Source organism: Dermochelys coriacea, chromosome 24 (genome assembly GCF_009764565.3).
Source record: "Dermochelys coriacea isolate rDerCor1 chromosome 24, rDerCor1.pri.v4, whole genome shotgun sequence".
In the NCBI taxonomy this organism is placed as follows: Eukaryota; Metazoa; Chordata; order Testudines; family Dermochelyidae; genus Dermochelys; species Dermochelys coriacea.
This window is the reverse complement of record NC_050091.1, coordinates 1,251,639-1,273,023: the sequence shown is the minus strand read 5'-3', so window position 1 is coordinate 1,273,023 and position 21,385 is coordinate 1,251,639. Positions and strand designations below refer to the sequence as shown.

The 21,385-nt window shown below is 47.2% G+C and overlaps 1 protein-coding gene and 1 long non-coding RNA gene across 22 annotated transcripts in view; one reads left to right on the top strand and one right to left on the bottom strand.

Moving 5' to 3' along the window:
• Positions 1–1,081: 1,081 nt before the first annotated feature.
• The window catches only part of TPM3 (tropomyosin 3), a 43,838-nt gene continuing 23,534 nt past the window's right edge, over positions 1,082–21,385 (bottom strand). For 2 of the 21 annotated variants that reach the window (XR_006276885.1, XR_006276892.1), the window contains 9 exons: positions 14,776–14,909; positions 13,741–13,858; positions 13,415–13,485; positions 12,474–12,549; positions 11,089–11,151; positions 10,768–10,837; positions 8,855–8,933; positions 3,171–3,557; positions 1,082–2,297 (listed from right to left, as the gene is read on the bottom strand). Coding sequence is in view for 9 of the 21 variants with exons in the window: in XM_043502038.1 (XP_043357973.1) it covers positions 2,294–2,297; positions 8,855–8,933; positions 10,768–10,837; positions 11,089–11,151; positions 11,856–11,931; positions 13,415–13,485; positions 13,741–13,858; positions 14,776–14,909 (615 nt within the window). In the remaining 12 variants the exon portion in view is untranslated. Of the gene's footprint in view, positions 2,298–3,170; positions 3,558–3,599; positions 8,206–8,850; positions 9,478–9,510; positions 10,838–11,088; positions 11,152–11,855; positions 11,932–12,473; positions 12,550–13,414; positions 13,486–13,740; positions 13,859–14,775; positions 14,910–21,385 lie in introns of those variants that run through there. The other 19 variants (XR_006276886.1, XR_006276893.1, XR_006276889.1 and 16 more) reach the window with 12 other exon arrangements.
• On the top strand, positions 14,905–15,527 carry LOC122457381. The gene is made up of 2 exons (XR_006276899.1): positions 14,905–15,097; positions 15,291–15,527. It is a non-coding gene; the product is annotated as an uncharacterized LOC122457381 (long non-coding RNA).

The following is a 21,385-nucleotide window of genomic DNA, read 5'->3' as shown; positions in this document are numbered from 1 at the left end:
TAGAGAGGGTCTCACTAGAAACATTTACATGTTTCAGGAAAGATAAACAAGTTGTTCTAGCTTAAAATATTTGGCACAAGCTGCCCCATCTGTTAAAATCCTTACTAACAATTTCTTGAAGGGGTTTAGGCTACACATTAAAGGAAAAAAGGGATCTATAGATGGGAAAAGTAGCTTCCCAGCTCACTTTGCATTTCTATACGGGATGAAAAATGGGTTATTCTGTGGAAAAGGAAATATTGAAACAGCAATACTTCACACTGACACTTTCTGACAAGCCTAGAGCTGTCCTCTGCCATGCATGTAGAAAGCTGCGAACAGCAGCCATTTTAGTTAACATTTCTTCTGGCAGTAGGGATCAGGTAGTTCCACTCCCTGTCCTAAGGTTAGTCAGACTTTCCTTTTTTGCAGGGGGTGTTGGAAATATTCCAAGGGGAGCTGGACTCTGTCCCTTATGGCGTTTATCATCTATGTAAACAGGTTTTGCAGGGGTGGTGGGTTTCGGTTTGTCTTGCCTTAAAGAGGAACTACTTCTTCTTAACTCCTCAAAAGAGAAAAAGGTTTGATAGATAACATGAGCTCAGATTTGGTACCCCCAAAAAAATGTAGGCTTTTGGACAGGGAGCTAAGCTTAACCCTGTGGAAGGTACAGCCCTTGGAAAGAGGGATGGATTATACATTACTGTAGCTACATTACTCACTCTGCTTTCCAGAGAGCTCACTTGTGGCAAGGTCTAGTTTGGCACCTTGCTTTAATTACTGACTCTGGGTGCAGAGAGTCATTACACACAGTTAGCTTCTTGCTTGCACCAGATAACCAGATGGTAATTGTCCATCGAACTGCTTACCTGTATCCAAGTGCCCCCTTCCCTACCAGGTCAGCTGGGACCCTGAAGTAGCTTACAGAGCATCAGTTGAGCTTCTAGTAGCACCACTGGAAGTTTTGTATGGGGCTGTGGTCAGCTGCAGTTGATGGAAGAACCAGTGACTGGTTCATGCACATCCCCATCCTTAAACAGAGGTGCCCGTGGGTATATAGCAGCTTTATTTTAATCAAAGCCCATTACGTCTAAAACCAGCATGGCGGGAATGTTTTTTTATTTCAAAAAAGACAATTGTCAATTTTAGTATCAAAACACTTGATATAGGTTGTCCTCTAACTGGCCCCTAAAACCACCACCACCACCACCAACGAGCCTCTCTCAAGCCTAAGCTACACAATGCAAACCTCACGCAGATCTTGCTATTGTGCCTCACAAAACAGAGCTTCAAACAGTGCACTGCAATGTGGCTTAGACTCTATTCAAGACAATAGGAGTACTCCTGGGTAAGGGAGGGACTGAAGGGATCCCCTCAGTGTAAGCAAAGCTCTTCACACAAGAGGCAGTTTTATACATGAGCTGTTACAATTGATCAGCAATGAGTGATAAAGCTCAGTACAATAGCACTTAGTGAAGGCAGATTCAAACCCAGTGGCAACAATGGGTTAGAGGGACTGCTTCTCTAATCAATGGCCAAAAGGGAGGGACTGGCGCACACAGGGCCAAGAGGCCCATGTGACTAATTCTTCTATTCATGAGTGTTCAAAGAGAACAGGTTTGGTCTTTTTTTTTTTTTAAAAAAAAAAAAACAGACCTTTGCTCCAACGGCTCTGCCATACAAGGAGAAACTTTAAGGCTGAGAAACTGAATGTCCCTTTTTGGGCCATCTGCTCCTGCAGGAGTTCCTGTTCCAACAGGATACATTAGTGCCCAGCAGAAAGGTTCCCTGCATTTCTAGCCAGGCGACTTGAACTTAACAGCCAGAGCCAGAATTGTCCCACCTCTGCTTTGCCTTGCTGCCAGGGAGAAGGGGACCAGAGCTGATGAGCAAAAGAGGTCAATATCAAATTTTAAAGCCAATAGCTTCTTTTAGGTGCAGCTTGTGAGCCCCAGAGTTATTTGGAATGTTTACAATGGTTGCTACAAAAAAAGGTAGTTACAAAATGTGTACATCTCACACGTTCTCCAGACATTATTGCATTGTTTGCATTTCCCTTAATGATGCTGTTGAAGGCTCTGCCCAACCTGGTGTCCTTTAACCCTCAGGTGACTTGGCAAAAGTTGGTTTGGTTGAATTGGCAAGAGAAGGTAACCCTTGGGGTTAAAGGGCAGCTCTGGCTAGGCTGGCTGCCAGCAAGTCGCTGGGTGGGGCAGAGGCAATGGCAGGGATCCTTTACATGTCGTTCAGGTCCAGCAGGGTCTGGTCCAGCATTCTTTGTGTGCAGAGATGCTCCTCTTTGGTGGATTTCAGTTTATCTAGTGGGAGGAAGAGTTGGACAGGTTAGCAGGGGCTGTACCTATTGACTGATGAGACCTGCATTAACTCTTCCCCAGCACACTGCTTTGGTTGGCTCCTCATTAGACTTTGGATGCAGGGCCACTTGCAGCCACAAGCTGAGGAGTTCAAAGTGTTGTTCCTGGCCTCTGTCTCTTGAAATGCTGGTGCTTCCCGAGCAGCAAGAGCTCCAGAGTCAGTACCTGGCATGCCAATGTGTCAGACTGAAGCTAGCCTCCCCCAGATCTCCCATTGCTTCAACATTATGCCTCATTCCCAGATCTCAAAACCCAGAGAGCTGCTTTGTTTGCCTAATGGTAGCGTACGGAGACTGCTGCAAACCCAAGTCAAAACATAAGCAATTCCTTTCAGCTAGACTAAATGGTCACCCTTCAGGTGATCGCTGACAGATGTTAAAAGCCTGGTCAGAAAGGTCATGGGACCACCTGCTAATAGCCAGACTGGACAGCAAGCCTCAAGTCTAAAAAAAAAAAAAAGCCTCTCTGGGGGGGGGCGGTGGCAGCAAGTGCTTGAGGAAGGAGAGAGACTATTCTAGGTCAACAGCAGGCAGTGGGCTTGCAAGAGCATGGGATGCTGGTCTGCCCTGGAAGCTAAAAATGTGTTTCAGAAGCCAGGAAAGTCTATCCCCCACAGCTGACCTGGATCAGCCTTATTTCAAGGGTGGCCCTGACATACCAACATGCAGGACCACTTCACATGCTGTTGAGCTGTTTGCTTTTTAGACAGCTTGAAACAGGCTGCCCACTTACCCCCACTGCTGTACACAAACTTAGGGTCTCCACAAAGTGTAATCACTGCTGATTAGCAAGAGAAATTGTGTGCATTACTCTGACCTTCAGGACAATCCAGAATTGATGCAGTGAGGGCAAGGCAAGGCACGGCACCTTGCTAGAGACTCCAGAAGCAGCTCTAGCCAAGAGACACACAGACTGCAGAATCTATAGGCTTTTCCCAAGCAGGCTCTCAAGGGGGATATTTCCAAGCTTACGCATGCTGGCCATTACAGTGGCTGCAGCCAGAGCCTCCAACAGCAACTCACTCCCAAGATGCCTCTCCACACCCCAGGCCATGTGGTCTTAACAGTAACCAGGCTTCTCCACAGGCCTTCTGGATGGAGCTTGACTTTATTAAAGCAGCACAGGTTTGCATTTTGTCTTAAACCACTGGCCTTGTGGTTTATCAACATCAGAAACAGCCATCAATCCATGCAGCAGGAGATCCTACAGACATTCAGCATATAGTAAGTTGGTCACAGCACTTACAGACAATGGATATTGTCAAAAGCAGCATCTACAGCAACTCATCTAACAGACAGGTCTCCAATGTAGCCAGCCCTCACATCACACTTGTCTGAGGGAGCCAGAGCAGCAGCCCCCAGGGACTCCCCATGGCACTAGTGGAGTGAGACTGCCCAGAACCAGGAGGAATTACAGTCCTGGGGACGGTTAGGCATAGAGAACAGGTTACCTTTTGAAAAAGGTAAGTACGTTAGAGGATAGACTTTAGCTCCATCATTAAATAGCAGTAATTGCACAAAATCTGCTAATCTGCCAGTCTGTTAAGAATGATCAGATTTCACTGTGGTCCACAGCACTGGTGCTCACAAATAAGCTTGTTTAGTGTCATTAGTGGGCCACCTTCTCAGTCACACAGATCATGCAGCGTTAACTTCAGCTCGTTAGAGAGCAGGCGATTTTTCTCAAGCTGGCTGTACAGGCCCTCTGCATCAGCAACAGGAGGATTAGGGGAAACAAGAGGAAGAGAGAAAAAGAGAAAGGGAAGGTTAGTAGAGTACCAAGATGAGCAAGTCATACAACCTGTCCCTAACATGTGGCATTTAAAAGATAATTCACAGTTTATTTTTATGGATGGAGACAGGAGACCAGTTCTGCTGACTTGCTTTTCAGCTCAGAAAGCCTGTGGTAGAAGCCAAGTGTGGCCAGAGTAGAAGTCCTATTGAGGGCTTTGGAGGCACAGGAAGGAAGATGGATTGTTCCTGGAAAATGAAGCCTGAAGGGTGATGGGTGTTCTTTATGCCCAGGAACAGGAGAGCCTTTGGATACACCCTTTGGACTCTGAACAATTCAGGAAGGACATGGCTAGATCAAGACTAGCACTCAGGCAACCCCATTAGCTTACAGTGCAGCCATGTGACCAGAAATTGATGGGCACTGGGAGCTCCCCAGTGTCCCTTAGAAAGGATGCAGGACAGCAGTCACGGTCCATGCCTTGCCAGTAAGTCATGCTTAGCAACTCATGATGGGTTTATAACATGGACACAGGACCAAAAGCCTCATCTGCTTTCAAAGCTCACTGAGGAGCAGAGGTGGATTCCAGGACCCTGCTGCTGAACACAGAACCAATAGCAGGATGATCTGCCACAGAAGTGGTGAGGGAGACCTGCTAGCCCTGCACCCAACAGCACCACAGACAGAGATGCTGGAAATCTCCAAGCAAGGGTCTCAGATCTTCTCAAGCAGCAGCCAATTCATGGGAGCCTGCCAACTTTCCAAAACCAGACCAGTGGGCTCCAGAGCTGTGTGCTATCAGAGCACAACTAGCCAAGCTAGCCACCAGACAGGTCCTGTGGGTAGCGAGTGCCCAGCTCAGGCATAGGCCCTTCCCAGTAACCCAACAGCCTTTGCTCACTGCTTTCCAGAGTCCCTCTGATTAAACACCCGGCCACCCCACACACAGGACAGTCATCTCTTGATAGACTGCCTCAAGTGACTCCTGTGTTCCCAGTACTCCCTCTTGCTGGGGGAAGGAAGGATGGAGGGGGCATGGTTTTGTTCAGCTGCACTGTACCATTAAAATATCACAGGTGTGCACCGGTCAGTAGAAGCTGCTAGCCTAGTACAAGTGCAGGCCCTTAAAATGTGGCCCTTGCAAAGAGACAAGTCAGCAGGCCTGACAATGGCAAGCTCCTCCTAGCCCCACTGAAACCCCACCCAGAGAATGGAATTCCAGGTTCCTTCAGCATCCTGGGGTCAGTGGGAAGTCACAAGCTATCCTCTGCTCACCTCCTGAATCAAGCAACATGCTTTGTGGGGCAGGTTAGGAGGAAACTGTTCTAGGGGTTTACAGGTGTTCTCTGCCCTCAAACTGCTCTTTGAGGTAGTTAATCTTTAGCCTAATGTTAGGACATCAAGACCATGGAGATGGTTTCATGATGGCTCTGGCCTTGACAGCCATTGCAGTGATCCCCAGTATCCAGGCACTTTGACCAGCAGACGGCAGTAGCACAAGAACCTGCCAGTTTTAGTTAATTGTAGCCACTGTAGACTCCACACCTGGAACCAATACAGCCAGTTGCCCAATGACAGGACTTCTGGGGGCAGGGCTGTGTGCTCTGAATGCTATGGTATTCTAGAGGGGGCCTCTAATAGTTAGAGCCTAGACTACAGGTCCAAGCACATTGACACTCCCTTCTTGGGATGGGGAGCTGGACCCACTCTGCCAGGACAGGCTGCCACTGCAGCCCTTGGTTGGGCAGACTGGTCACCCTGGTGAGGTCTGAGTGTGCCCTGGTGAGCAAAGCATGAACATGTAATGCCAGTGTGAGTGTAACTGCCTGTGGCCTTGAGTGGTGGAGCCAGAGAAGGCTTTAAGGTGACTGCCAGAGCCATCTCCATACTGGGGAGCAGAGGGAGGAACAAATGGATTCCTCCCCCACATTTATTTACTGTCCAAACCCAAGGGAGGAGAATCCAGCAGCTAGACAGCACTTGTTCTTGAGCCCATGATTTCAGCTAGACTGGCATGAAACACCCCCAGCCTTGCAAGGATGGCCTTGAGGCTCTCACCAGCATTGCAGGTGGCTTTCAGTCATTTTCTCCACTGACCGCTCTGGAGAGCTGCTGAGTCTAGTCCTCACGTCAGCCTGCCTGTGCATGTGCCAACCAAGCTGGTTGGGCCACAAAGCTTTCCCAGGTCAGGAATTGCAGCACCCATTCATAACACTACTGGCAGGTGTTATCTAGCATGACTAGCTGGGAGGGGGCCTGCTGACACCCCAGTCCCTGGAGGTTTTAATTTACATTGAAAGTCAGACCCCAGGGGAGCTACTTGGAGTTGTCGATTCCAATACAAGTTATTGGAAGTGGCGGTTTCTTGGCCTCCCAGCCCAAAGTGAGAATGTTTAGTTCAAGGGCAGGAAGCAATGGCACTTTGAACCTCATCCCTTCAGGAGTGGTGACATCAGACAAGCGGGGAATGTTTTCAAGGGCAAAGATTTCAGTGTGATGACTAGTTACTTGTGCTTTATTACACTGGGGCGGTTGGAAATGTGTTTGAGAAACACTAAAAGTGGCTTCCATGAAGGTTACAAGTACCAATGTCTTCATATGATGCAATATGCAAACTTCAGCATCTTAGAACTTCAAGCCACTACAGCTGCATCCCAACAAGTCAGCCTTTTGTAGCCTTTTCAGGGCAGGGACTCTGACAGTGTTTGCACAGCTCCTTGCAATGGTACCATCCTGACTGGGAGCTGATGTAAGCCAGCTGAGTGAACTGGAAGGGGCTACATAGCTGAAGAGTAGAGTAAAGTGAGAGCAGGCTGGGGCAAGTCTTCTCAACTACAGAGTACATGGCCTCAGTTACCAAGATCTGGCTCATGAAGGGTTATGTTTGGACATTACACCAGGACTTCCAGGACAAAGTGAAACAATTTAAGGAACAGGAAAGGAGATTTGGTGAGCCACAGACACGATTAGGTCAACCTGGGTAGTGTTCATAATCCAAGAGTTCTAGTAATTTATGCAAGTCAAATGACATGTCTGTATGCAACATGACTGGTTCCTACCATGAGCTGTGAACCCAGCACTACACTCCCCTGTATCTGCAGTCCAAGCACTTTGGCCAAAAGGCATGTATGGATTTCCTACATTAGATTCTACACCCCTCAGATGGACATTTTGCACTACAGAAGCCAGGATCTTTGTCTCCACACAGGTAAAATTCAGTGTGGCTACTGATACAGTTTTAGCATCTGACCAATCCTGTCCATTCATATATGTGCTTTCCTATGTTTGTTAACTTTCACATCCAGCCAAGTGAATCACTGACCAGGGTAAAGCAGACAATGTGTATGTAGTGACTTTACAGTAAGCCAGCATTTGATTGCTCCAATGCTGACTGCATCCTAAAGGGGAATCAGGTGTGATAAACCCATTAACTACCAAGACCAGGATACAAATGCAGCTTCAGATTTCCTGCTACAATGCCAAGGAACCATTCAGTCCTTTGGAGCACTCAGCACTTTGTGTTGTTTGCAGATATGCAATTCAGACATGTAAGCCAAGAACATAAACAGCAAAAGGAAGAACTTTGTGCATCAACGTCTATATATTCCACTGAACGGGGGAGTTACATGGGCCTGGAGGCAACACAAACTGTTACCAACAGACAGCAAGTCCAGAAATCCAAGGGTCAGCAGCACCAGCCATTTCACTCATCATCAATGTATACATCAAGTTGTTCCTTATGAGTGACATCATGCTCAAGCAATAGCAAGTACAAAAGGAGCTTTATGACTCACATGAAATATGCAGATGAGAACAAAACACCCCCTGCTACACTCAGCCCCTGTACCCAGACATACTGAAACAGCAGCCCCTCTGAGCACAGCAGTGTCTGGCACAATAGGTCATACAGAGGAAGCTTTGTTTGAGGTCAAGTGCAGTACAACTGCTCCTGAGTTTCAGTGCATTCAGTGTTTATTCCCAGGGATGCCCTGCATACAGCCTAACTGGACAAGGGCACTGGAATTCAGAGTAGTAGAAAGAGCATAGTGAAGAGTGCAGATGCAGAACAAGCCACCAAGCAGAGGCAAATCCAAAGTGGAGTTTGGAATCACAGATTTATCTGTATGAAATAGAGAAGGAGACACTTGTTTTAAGAGGCCCTTAAGGCTTTGTACACAGCAAACTGGGTTTATGGCATTTTCAGATGTTAGAAACAAGGATGCTTACTTCTGAGTATCAGCCCCTTCCTCAGTTAGTGGGCAAGGGAGCATGCAGAGTCCACAAGCCACAACGCTAGAGTAACAAACTAGTTTTTGCTATTTCCAGAGCAGTTTATGGATCTTTTCAATCCCAGGATCATGTATCCTAGAGATTTGACTAGCACTAACTGCAGCTTCTGCCACACTAGATCTTGCAAAACAATGGCACATTCTGCAGAAGTGACAAAGCCTTCTCTGAGTAACTGGGAACTGCATTACTTGGCACAAATTAAATAAATTCACACCCATCCTGGTTCATTCCCAGCTAGCACTGCATCATACTAGTATTGTACATGCACATCACAATAATCTAACTCAAGAGTTAGTCACAGCATGCTGACAGACACCACTGCATTAATCTAGAGGCAGAGACCTGCAGGAAACGCTACCAGTTGTCTGTGTAAATCATCTCCATAGCCAGGCTATCAATCACAGCAAACCAAGCAAGTTCTGGCTGTTTAGCCTGCTCAAGCAGAGGCAAACACCACACCACAGCCAGCTGATATTTACATGGAAGTCATATCATTGAGGGCGTGGTCCAATTCCTCACTAATAGCTTTGTACTTCAGTTTCTGTGCATAGAGCTCATCTAAAGAGGTTTGGAGGAGAACAAAAAGGGGAAAAAAAAAAATAAGAAAGGCAGAGAATATAGTCCAAATACCCAAAGGCAGGAAATGCAGCATGGAATCCAGGAACAGAAGAAAATGAAGTCAGGTGAAAAAGCTGCAACTCAATTTTGTTTAGAGACAGGATCAGGTTTGGTATAGTTTAATCAAGAAGTGCCTTGCAGGTTACAAATACCAGTTCCTTGAGGAGCAGGGCTAAACTTCAAAGCAATGCAACTTAAGATGCGTCGACTCAACGGTCACCTGCCTGACTGGATCTGCAGTAACCAATGATAAGAGGTTTAAGCAATGAAGCAAGAACCCCCCCATTTTGTGGGGGAGCTGAACTGGTTTCCTGAGCTAGAGGGCAGAGATCAGCTAAGTATTTTCACCTCAGTTTCAATAGGAAACCAAGGTTACCATGCTTAGTGGCTTTAGTCATCTAGTCTAAAGATGTAGGGAATTCCCATTACAGAGAGAGCATGTACAACAGGAGAAATCCTAGCATGCAAACTACACCTGTGTTATCTAATAATCAGCTGGAGGAAGCTAGCAGACTACCTGCCTTAATTGGAGGCTTGGAATCCAGTCAGAGTTTTAGTACTGATCTTGCCAGCTCCACTTAATTCCAAGGGAATAGGACTTCTGGCTACAGTACAGCTGTTACGTGGTTCCACAGAGTGCCCAGAGGGCCATGTCTTCAGTCTTAAACTAGGTCACTTCAGCAGCAGGCTTGTAGATCAGAGCCAACTGTCTCATGATCAATATGTTCCAAGCAGAGCATGCAACATATTTTTGCAGTTGTTGTAATGAAGTTATCCCATGGAAGGCTTAATATCTAGATCTGTTTCTGTGGCTGAAAGTACAGCTCAGTTGGCAGTATTCACTGTACTGACAGCACGATTTCTAGACTGAAGCTATCTTTGCAAGAGTCTAGCTTCTTGGCTGCATCAGAGCTTGTTAGACCCAAGTCTTTACCATTTTGAGCTACCAAAATGCTAGGGAATCAACAGGAGATTAAGACTGCTTAAGTCATTGGGTCAGGGCAGGTTGAGTTGTGGCCTTTCTCCATCCTTCAAGACAGATGAAGCCTCAGCTACGGCTTTTCACAAAGAGGAATTTAAATGGGTTTTAGGGTAGTGCTGAAGACCAGAGAGCCATTCCATGTGTTGGAAGTTGCTGTACTCCATGGTGGGCACTACCCAAGCAAAGGCTTAGTGGGTCTTGTATGACTACTTGCTTGTACCTAGTTATAAAAACTTATACCATGGTAGGTAGTTGCACTACCCGACAAACATCTTACTGTCCCTACCTACCAAGGTTCTCAGGACACCATACAAAAGCCTTTTCCCAATCCCACTCCAGAAGTTTCAGACTCAAGAGCGAGTTATCCTGGCTACACAAATGCCTTTTAAGCAACAAAATGCATGGAAATCCCAGTTGCTTAGTCTGGAGTGGCCAGGTAACACCTGAGTGCCAAGCAGTAATCTAGGAACATGTTACACCAACACTTATTCACCCTCAATGCAAAGACTGAGCTGGGTTGTTTAACACTAAATACCAGGTCCAGAGTCTGACTCAGCAGCTCTAGCTTCAGCTCACACTACTTGACAGCCAGCAGGCTGAAGCAGAACAGGCCATGTCCATGAAGTGAGCAATCAAAAGAGGATTCTGATCAGGGACAGCCTGTCAGCTCCCTCCCAGAAGCTCCAGCACCACCCATGCCCCATGGCATCTTGGGCAATACTCAGCTGGCCCATCTGAGTGATCTTTGCCACTCCCTAGGTTTCATTTGACACCCCAGTCCCCAAAATGTACCTTCCAAGTCATCAATGGTCTTCTCCAGTTTGGCTACTGATCGTTCAGCAAATTCTGCACGGGTCTCCGCCTGACAGAAAACAGGCAGTTAATACAGGGCTAGTCAGTGGTTCTTCACTTTGCATCTGTAGACACATGGGGCCATGAGACGGATCTAGGAGTCTACCACAGTGAAGTCAAGCTAGTGTGGCCAGCCTCAGTATGAGGTGCCCCAGTCCTGGCATCCAGACTGGTGGCTGACAGCCCCTTTCACAATGTTTAATGTCCAAATACCACACCCCTAGGAACATGCTTTCAGACCCTGGAGAAGTGGCCACTCACCTCTTTAAGTTTGTCTGTCAGGATCTTGATCTCCTCTTCATATTTATCCTCTTTTTGAGAGTACTGTGGAAGAGGTAGAGAGTCAAATCCCAGTGCCACTGCTATTAACCGCCTCCCACAAATAGTGACTCTCAGATTTCAGGACCTAAGTCCAGACTTCAGCTGCAGAGGGGAAGTTAGAGGCTCACTCTTGTACCACAACACAAAATTCCTGCCTAAAGATGTTGCACCAAGTGGGCCAGCCACAGGGAGGTTGGCTCAGGACAGTAATTCACACCATGCTTATCCACCAGGAGGTGGTTAGGAAACCAACCCCAGACCATGTGTCTGACATTCAGCATTAGACACATGGATGAATAAGACTGCTTCACAGCCAGGCAGCCAATGCCTTCACTCATGTTGTCTGTGAAGCTTCCCTGCCCCAACCTTGTCTTAAGCTGTTCCAATGACGACCACCACCACCACCCCCCCAGATACACCAACAGACATCGGTCCAATGGGAGACTACCTCACCCACCTTGTCTCTAGAGAGAAGAGTCAAACCAACATTAACGACTACTAGCTAGCTCTGCATTTCAAACTATTGGCATGCCCATGTCTGCGGCTCCCAAGGACATGCAGACTGATTCTGTAACAACTCAGCTTCACACTAAGGCCATTACAAGTTCCACAGACCAGGGAGCATTCCCATCTCACTGGGTGCTCTTTAGCCAGAAGCCCATGCAGGAGTGCCTGCAGGCTTTTGGCCCTTTGCAATGCAGGCCTACCTTCTCAGCCTGAGCCTCAAGAGACTTGAGATTGTTGGTGACATTCTTCAGCTCCTCCTCCAGCTCGGAACATTTACTGTGGAGGTTTTACAAAAGGCAGGAGAGAAGGAAAGAAAAGTGGGAGGGAGACAACACAGGAGAGATGAAAAAAGTGAATCCATGTGCAGAGGAGACTGGAGAGCTATTTAGGAGACAGATCTCATGTGACCACACCAGGTGGGATTTCACTTCCAGGCTGTCAGGAGAGTTTAGAGGCAGCTTTGTATGAAGTGAACACCCACACAGACACTGACTACAGACACCTATTCTTAGTGCCTTGTCCATAATACAGCAACAACAAGGCCTTAAAACTGAACAGCTGGATGCAGATTCATGCTGGACCCAAAGTCTCACATGTAAAAAACTGAACATTAATAAGTACACTGTGGGGAGGGAAGCTGTTCTACTATGGGGCAGCTGCAGCTGCCACCTGCTCAGAGAAAGGGAGGTTTGTCAGTCAGCAGGAGAGAATGGAGCATTCCAGAAGTGAGAAATGAAGTAGAGAGATGCTATTAAGGAGCAGAGGGCGGGAGTGGGATGAGGAGGCCACAAGACCTGTTTGACACTAAGTGTTAGTACCTTTTCTTCAGCAACAGCCAGACACTTCACATTCTGGTCCATCAATCGAATCTGTTCATCCAATTCCCGGCAACGACTGTTAAGGACGATCACACGATGGCACAAGCAAGGCAAGGGGGGCAAAGGTCAAAAGGAGCAGCAGTATCACAAACAGAGGGAAGGGAAGGGGAAAAACAAAGAAAAGTCATGGTCACAACATGCATGTCTGGGTGGGAAGCATAACTATACTTGCTGTACATGCACACAAGTGACTTTGTTATACAAGGCCTAAAAGATGCAATGGAAAGGGTCTCACTTCCCCCTTAAAAGACCAATTAAAGCAGCCACACTTGAGGAAATAAAAGCCCTTACATTGCATCTCTAGCTGGCTATTTTCTATCCAGAACATGAACTCAGCAATGCTCTGTTCAAGAGTCTCTAGTACTTCTGGATAGGATCTTAAAAGCCAGATCAGACTCAGGCATGGATATTCTATGGTTCCATGTGCTGTTTTAATTCCCTGTCCAGAGGGCCTTTGCAATTGCAGTAGGGTGCATTGTGCATGTGCCTCAGTTTCCCACAGCAATTTCAAGATAAGCTAGTAGACACCAGCTGCTCTAGTGATCAACAAAGCAGTGCTGGTGAAAAGAACTAGGCTGAGAGGGACCTTCTGATCCTGCTGGTATGAAGTCACTCCATGCAAAGAGAATGGGCATGTCCACTACAAGGCAAATGTTTGATTGTGATATGCATGTTGCACTCCATGCCACCAAGAGTTGATTTTCTCCTGGTAGAAGTGAGATCAAGTAACAGCTGATCAAGGGAGTAACAGCTCCTTTGGCAGAAGAGCTAAACCTCAGCCCACACTTCAGGCCTTGTTTAACAAGGTTTGGGATGTTTCAGTAGTGTTAGTTCCCATGCAGAGGGACTCATGCAGAGGAGGTCCAAGGCAAAATACTCACGACTCTGCAAGCTCAGCCCTCTCCTCAGTGCGCTCCAAGTCTCCTTCAATGATCACCAGTTTCCGGGCAACCTGGGAGGAGAGAAAGCCACAGATAGTTGATGAGGCAAGAGATTAGTTCTTGGGGAAGGAGCTCACAATGGACTGCTGTCCTGAAGCCCAGCTGGCCAGTTTCCTTACAAGAAAAGAAGGGCATGATTTCAGCTGGGTGAAACACCAACTCCTAGTGCTCACTCAGGAGAGCACTTCCCACATCAGGATCCATTAGGAGAGCTACCTTGCACGTGGGTGAAGCCAAGAGGGGCAAGATAGCTTTGGGAGTCTCACCTCCTCATATTTCCTGTCAGCCTCTTCTGCAATGTGCTTGGCCTCCTTGAGCTGGATCTCCTGCAGTTCCATCTTCTCTTCATCCTTCAGGGCTCTGTTTTCAATCACTTTCATGCCTCTGACCAAGACAAGAGGAAGGAGGTGATGAACAGAACTGTGACCTTGAACTGGCATGTTACACAGTACAGCGCCTTTATGAAAGTGTTCTTGACGCAGCACTGACTGCAATCGGGGTTTATACCTACTCTACACATTAGGAGTCACAAGAAAGTTCACCCTCATCCACCAATGTTACAATTCAGTCTCAGACAACATCTCTGGAGAGTCTCAGGCCATGTCTAAACTACCACTTACGACAGCAAAGCTTGTCTCTCCGGGGTGTGGAAAAAAAACAGCCCCTAAACAGCTTTGCTGGCATAAATGGCAGTGTGCACAGCACTGTTGGCAGGAGAGCTTCTCCTGTGACAACCAGCTCATCAAGTGGTAGTAGCTATGTTATGTTGATGGGAGAGCTCTCCCATCAGCACAGAGGGCTACACAAGCAACCTTACAGCTGTGCTGCTGTATGCTCACCCACATACACTTGGCCTAAAGCCTCACCCAGGATGTTAATCTCTTTTCTACACAGAGAAAAATGGTAAGTGTGGGGGCAAGAGGCTGATCTCCTAGTCTGTAAGGAGGATTGCTACATGGGTTAAGTAGTGTTCATGCTCATGGTAAAGATACAGAAACCCATGGGGCCCAAGCAGCAGCCATCTAAAACATGACCTGCCAAGAGCAAACCATGAAGTGAAGTGTGACAGGGCAGAGGATGGACACGTGAAAAGATATCTAAAGGGATGTCTGACCATCCAGCTGAGGAGCTAAGTCTCCTAGACTACATACTTTACCCCAAGATCCAGATACACCTGGTGGGTTCAGTGTTTTTTTGCATTAATATTCAAGAGACCCTCCACCACACATCTGCAATATTAGTGTAGAGCCAGAGAACAGTGGTATCTGCAGGAAGCCTCCTGCTTCTGTAATGCTGCTCACCTTTCACTCTCATCTGCAGCTTTCTCTGCCTCCTCCAGCTTCTGCAGAGCTGTGGCAAGACGCTCCTGGGCTCGGTCCAACTCCTCCTCTACCAGCTGGATACGGCGATTCAAGGATGCAACTTCTGCCTCAGCCTAGAGAATTGATCACACCATGAGCTAGTCTACAGTGGGTCTAGCACTGACAGCAAGGGAGGGCTCCTGGGATCAATTTCCCAGTCCACCACTGACTGATACGGAAAAGGAAAGCAGTGCCACATCTGGCAAGTGCAGACTGCACTCCCAATGGTGGTGAGGGACAACGCTGGAGTGTCCTCAGACAGGTTTCAGAGTAGCAGCTGTGTTAGTCTGTATTCACAAAAAGAAAAGGAGTACTTGTGGCACCTTAGACTAAAATTTATTAGAGCATAAGCTTTCGTGAGTTACAGCTCACTTCATCTCACGAAAGCGTATGCTCAAATAAAATTGTTAGTCCCTAAGGTGCCACAAGTACTCCTTTTCTTTTTTCTCTGATAGACAGAGTTTCATGCAGTGAAGCTGCTCCACACAAGTTCCCAGCATACCACAAAACTAGGATTTCAGCTCAAGCAGACTTGTGACAGGTACCTGCCTAACTAACCTCTGCTTGCACAAGCATTAGATCTGCCAGAGTATTTCCAGTTAACCAGAACTGTGTGAGGACAACACCTACTCCATTTATCCTCAACTGCAGCCTATCAGTCCATGAACACTGCAGCCAGTCATTTTACACAGCAGAACTAGTGCCATTTGCATGGCTGAGCCGTGACTCAGTGAAGCTGAAGGAAAGTTTCAAGCAAGTCTGCAACTGCAAGTTTATCTGAACCACATTTGGAGGAGGCAGCAGCTCTTTGGGATCCCCCGACCATGAGAGGCAGCACCAGACTTCCAGGGCTGATCACCGTGCCTAGGCCAGCCAATGCATATCACTGCTGGCCTCAAGAGACAGGTTTCCAAGGACACCTTGGAAACTCTAAACAGCAGCTTGATTTTGCTCAGTCATTTAGCAGGAATTTGGAGCTAGAGGGGAAGTTTGGGGATATCCTGTCTCCAGACCAGTTCTTTGGGAAGGGAATTCTACAGCTATAGCAACAATGCAGCCCCTAGTTTCAGAATGAGCCTCTCAATACGGGCTAGTGAAGAGCCACTGCAGCTATAAAAAAAAAGCTTTAGGCCTGGTCTATATGTAGAACTTGGTCAGGCTAGGTCCAGTACTTAGAGCTGTGAAAAGTGTCACGCCCTCCGTGCCCCTTAGATTGGCCTAATGCCCACTGTAGATCCTGCTAGGCCGACAGAAGAATTTTTCCTTCTACCTTGCTGTTGCCTCGGAGGTGGGTTTACTAGTGACAGAGGAAACCCTTCCATGGCTATAGTAAGTATCAGCTACTGCACTGCAGCTGGGCCATGGTAGGCCTTACAGTGTAGCCATAGCTCATGATCATATGGTCACCTGGGTCTGTGCTATGAAACAAGCCAGCCAGGAGCCTGGAAAAGGGAGTCACTTGAGCTTTTGCTCTGTCAGCAGGGAGACTTGGATCTCCACTCAAATCTAGACACATGCTTTGATAGCTACAGTTATGCAAACAATTCCTCTAGTGCTAGACACACCTTATGGGCTTCTATGACACTGCAGGTAAGTATCCTATAAACATTACAACTCTGCCTGAGGCTGCAGATAACTAGTACACTTGGCCAATGCCCATTCCTCCATCATGGGAGGTCTCCACAGCTTAGGGATGTCTGCTTGCCACTTAAAGGCAGTAATAAGAACCCTTCCCATTTGCCTTGAGCAATCTGATTTCTTCCTAATAGCTTAGAAGAAGTCATGCTGAGAGGAAGAGCCACCAAGGAGCTGCAGCTCACTTCAGCGCAGCATTGAGGAGTCTGGCAGGACCTTTTGATTTGAATTACCCTAACTACCACATGTAACAGCAGCCTGCAAGTCGATGAGGCTTCAAAAAGGGAGCCAACTTGAGCCTGGGGGAACAGAAGCGCTGTACCAGCTGAGCAATGGGGAAAAAAAAAAAAACTAGCGTTAGAATAGGGCTCAATATATTTGGAATTAAAGCTCGGACAAGCCATTCAGCTCTTCTCCTTGGCTGGACCATTAACAGAGATGCATGGTACCCTGATGAGCAGGGGAGAGGCCTGTACTACCCAGTGGCAGGTTTCAAGGAGTGCATCATGGGAAAGGGACTTCCTTCAGTGAGCGCTTCCATGCAAGTGTGCCCCCAAGCCTCTTCTGTGGATGCCTGAAGAGTGCTGTCATGGACCAAGCCCTGCCGGAGGAGTCAGTGAGCACCTATACTTGAGGAGAGGAAGGGGGTTAAAACTGGAAAGAGTTCAGCTAAAGGTCTGGTCTAGTTGCAATCAGTGCACAGCCTGAGGAAAGTGAGAGTCCAACAGGAGAGCACTCTCCTCCCCAGCAAGTCCAGAGGAACACCAGAATGGTAAGGCCCATGCCCTCACATTCAGAGTAGCTGGAGAGGGTAGGATGCTGTCCCTACCATGGCTGTGGGGGAGAACCTAACTGTCACTTCACTTTTTGGCTACATGGTGTTTTAAGCTTGACTCAGCCCAGCTGCGGTAGGGAGAAGGCTCCTTCACTGCTGTGGAACTGCTTCTCTACCCTCTCCCTCTGCAAGGGGGCTCCACCTTCTACCATTCACTTCACTGCTAGTTTTGGCTCCCTGCAGCTTACTCCAAGAAGTAGGGAAGTGAAATTCCTGACAGCTTTGTAGTTGCAACAAAACCCTGCTTGGTGTCATTACCTTCTGCAGAAGGGCCCCCCCCCCCCCGTCACTCTGCACCTGCGGAACGAGCACCACCTCAGGCAGGCTGCCAGCAGCCTTAGGAAGGCAACCCCAAGCCAGCTTGAACCCAAAGCACTTTGCAATCCTCAAGATATAGGAACTTGTATTTAGAATCTTCTACAGAGTTTGATGGCTTAGTACAACTTCCCTCCAGCAGCCAAGAGGGCCCCTCACATGAGTAAGGGAATTCTTTAGCCCTGTTAGTGGTAGCTTAAGAGAAGATACCTGTGCCCAGCCCCTAGCTCTAGAAATCTATGCCTCTACCCAGAGATGTGAATGAACACTATCACAGGGCTGCAACAAGCCAGGGTGGCAGTGTACAGGTTTCCATGACAAATGCTGGCTGAGCTTTAATATGACAATAGCTCAGTAACAGAAGAATCTCTTATCCGGCTGCAAATAAAGAGCAGAACCAAGACCTGGGCATGGCCTCATTTTATTGCACTGCAGTGTCCGCCAGATGTAAACTGGAGCCAGCATGTAGGGCTGCCCCTGGAATTCCAGGTAAGCAGTCAGCTCTGAAGCTAACAGAGCACCTCCATAAATTCACACACAAGGTAGGGGTATGTCTTCTGGACCTGAAGGCCAACTGCCTCATTTTAGCCATCCTGTTCTTCAGCTTAGACCTAGCAAAGCCACTGCATTGATCCTGCTGGAGCAGGCCATGGTGACAGCCAGCAAAACAATCAGTGCATCAGACCCAAGCCACTCCCCTCCCGCAGCCATTCATGGGAAGGCTATGCTATCTGGATCAGACTCTTCATCCCTATGCACCCAGGATATCAAGCAAGCTGCCCATTTTCAGACCAGTTTGGACAGACTTGAGCTCAAGTGTCAGGGATTAATATGAAAATTGAAAAGGTGGATAAGGAACCAGTTAAAGGGGAGACTACAATGGGTCACACTGTCAGGCTGAAAGGAGGTTACTAGGGGAGTTCCTCAGGGATTGGTTTTGGGACCAATTTTATTACTGACCTTGGCACACAAAGCAGGAATGTGCTAATAAAGTTTGCACATGACATGAAGCTGGGAGGTATTGCCAATACAGAGAATACAGGAAGATCTGGATGACCTTGTAAACTGGAGTAATAGTAATAGGATGAAATTTAATAGTGAAAAGTGCAAGGTCATGCATTTAGGGATTAAGAGTTTGTTATAACTGGGGATGCATCACTTGGAAGTAATAGAGGAGGAGAAGGACCTCAGAATAATGGTTGATCACAGGAGGACTATGAGCCGCCACATTAGCTTTTTTCATGGCCAATGTGGTCTTGGGATGCATCAAGCAAGGTATTCCCAGTAGAGATGAGGAGGTGTTAGTACTGTTATACAAGGTACTGGTAAGACCTCATCTGGAATATTGTGTGCAGTTCTGGTCTCCCAGTTTGAATTATCTTTCTTAAAGATGGTACAGAGAAGGGCTACTAGGATGATCGAGGAATGGAAAACCTGTCTTATGAAAAGAGACTCAAAGAGCTTGGCTTGTTTAGCCTAACCAAAAGAAGGCTATGGGGAGATCTGATTGCTCTCTATAAATAGAGAGGGATAAATACCATGGAGGGAGAAGAATTTTTTAATATCAGTACCAATGTGCACACGAGAACAGATTAAAACTTCCTGATGGCCAGTTTATGACTTGAAATTAGATGAAGGTTTGTAACCATCAGAGGAGTGAAATTCTGGAACAGCCTTCCAAGGGAAGCAGTGGTGGCAAGAGACATATCTGGCTTCAAGACTAAGCTTGATAAGTTTATGGAAGGGATGATACGATGGGATAGCCTAATTTTGGCAATTAATTGATATTCAACTATTAGCAGTAGATATGCCCAATGGCCTGTGATGGGATGTTAGATGGGTGGGATCCGAGTTACTACAGAGAATTCTTTCCTGTGTAGCTGGCTGGCAAGTCTTGCCCACATGCTCAGTGTTTAGCCGATTGCCATATTTGGGGTCAGGAAGGACTTCAATAGCTCAGACATAGGTTAGAGGTTTGTTACAGGAGTGGGTGGGTGAGATTCTGTGGCCTGTGTTGTGCAGGAGGTCAGACTAAATGATCATAAGGGTCCCTTCTGACCTTAAAGTCTATGATTCTATGAGTGACCTGCTCAGAGCCAGGGCTGCGCAGGGTAAGGCATAAAGAACTTGGAGCCCAATTCTATGGAGTGATGGCCCTTCCAACTCCCATTGATTTCAGCTTATTCAGGATACCATTCTGCAGAGTCTGGTAGTTCAAAGAAAGCAGTCCCTCTCCGAGCTGAAGAATGTTAACTTTGTTTGCATTTCAGTCCACTACAAGTTTCAGAGTAGCAGCCGTGTTAGTCTGTATTCGCATCCGATGAAGTGAGCTGTAGCTCATGAAAGCTTATGCTCTAATAAATGTGTTAGTCTCTAAGGTGCCACAAGTACTCCTTTTCTTTTTGTGATTCCACTACAAGTGTCACTTAGGTGAGCAGGAGGCCAGTGAGTAGAAGGGCAGAGAAATCCATCCACCTTTAGAGTTAGTTAAATATGCTACTGCTTGACCTGAAGCCAGTGTAGGCAACTCCCTACTGCGACTTCTGGGTCACATGATCCCTTACTAGCTTCTGTTTCCCCATAAATAAAATGTCACCATGGATGCTGCTTCCAGAAGGCACCTGTGGTCTACAGAGAAGTGTTTGACTGCCATAGGTGTAGTATGAGCCTGAGCAAGTCCCTCTGTGCTTCTTAATACTCCACTTCATTGTACTGCAATTGTGTGGCCTCAACACCTTGATGGAATACGCTGTAAGGGCAGAGTATTTGCCAGCTCAAGGCCTGGTCTACACTACAACATACCTCCCACCAACTTAACTCCATCTCTGCGAGAGGCATAGCACTTAGGTCGACAGTGTCAGTGTGGACACTGCATTGCTAACTTGTGAAAGGCAGCAACAGTCGATGTAGTCCCCAATGCCCTACATTAACAGTTAAATTGGTGCATGCACTCCTGGTGAGGATGTGCACCACCGACACAAGGTGTCTAGTGTGGACATAGAAAAGCAGTTTAGCTACTGTGGGGGCTGTATGTCGACCTAAGTTACATCAGCTTAATTTTGTAATGTAAACTTGCCCCAAGACATAACGGCCATACTGGGTCAGACCAAAGGTCCATCCAGCCCAGTATCCTGTCTACTGACAGTGGCCAATGCCAGGTGCCCCAGAGGGAGTGAACCTAACAGGCAATGATAAAGTGATTTCTCTCCTGCCATCCATCGCCACTCTGACAAACAGAGGCTAGGGACACCATTCCTTGCCCATCCTGGCTAATAGCCATTAATGGACTTCACCTCCATGAATTTATCCAGTTCTCTTTTAAACCCTGTTATAGTCCTAGCCTTCACAACCTCCTCAGGCAAGGAGTTCCACAGGTTGACTGTGCACTGAAGGAAGAACTTCTTTATTTGTTTTAAACTGACTACTGGCAGGGGGAGGGATAGCTCAGTGGTTTGAGCATTGGCCTGCTGAACCCAGGGTTGTGAGTTCAATCCTTGAGGGGGCCATTTGGGGATCTAGGGCAAAAATTGGGGATTGGTCCTGCTTTGAGCAGGGGGTTGGACTAGATGACCTCCTGAGGTCCCTTCCAACGCTGATATTCTATGATTCTACCCATTAATTTTGTTTGGTGGCCCCTAGTTCTTATATTATGGGACCTTGATGTGATTGCTTCTTCCTGCCCCTGTTCTAGCAATTCTAGACCAGTGTCCATACCCAGCCCTGCCTTGAATACTGAAGTCCTTGTTATGAAAGTACTTGAGAGCA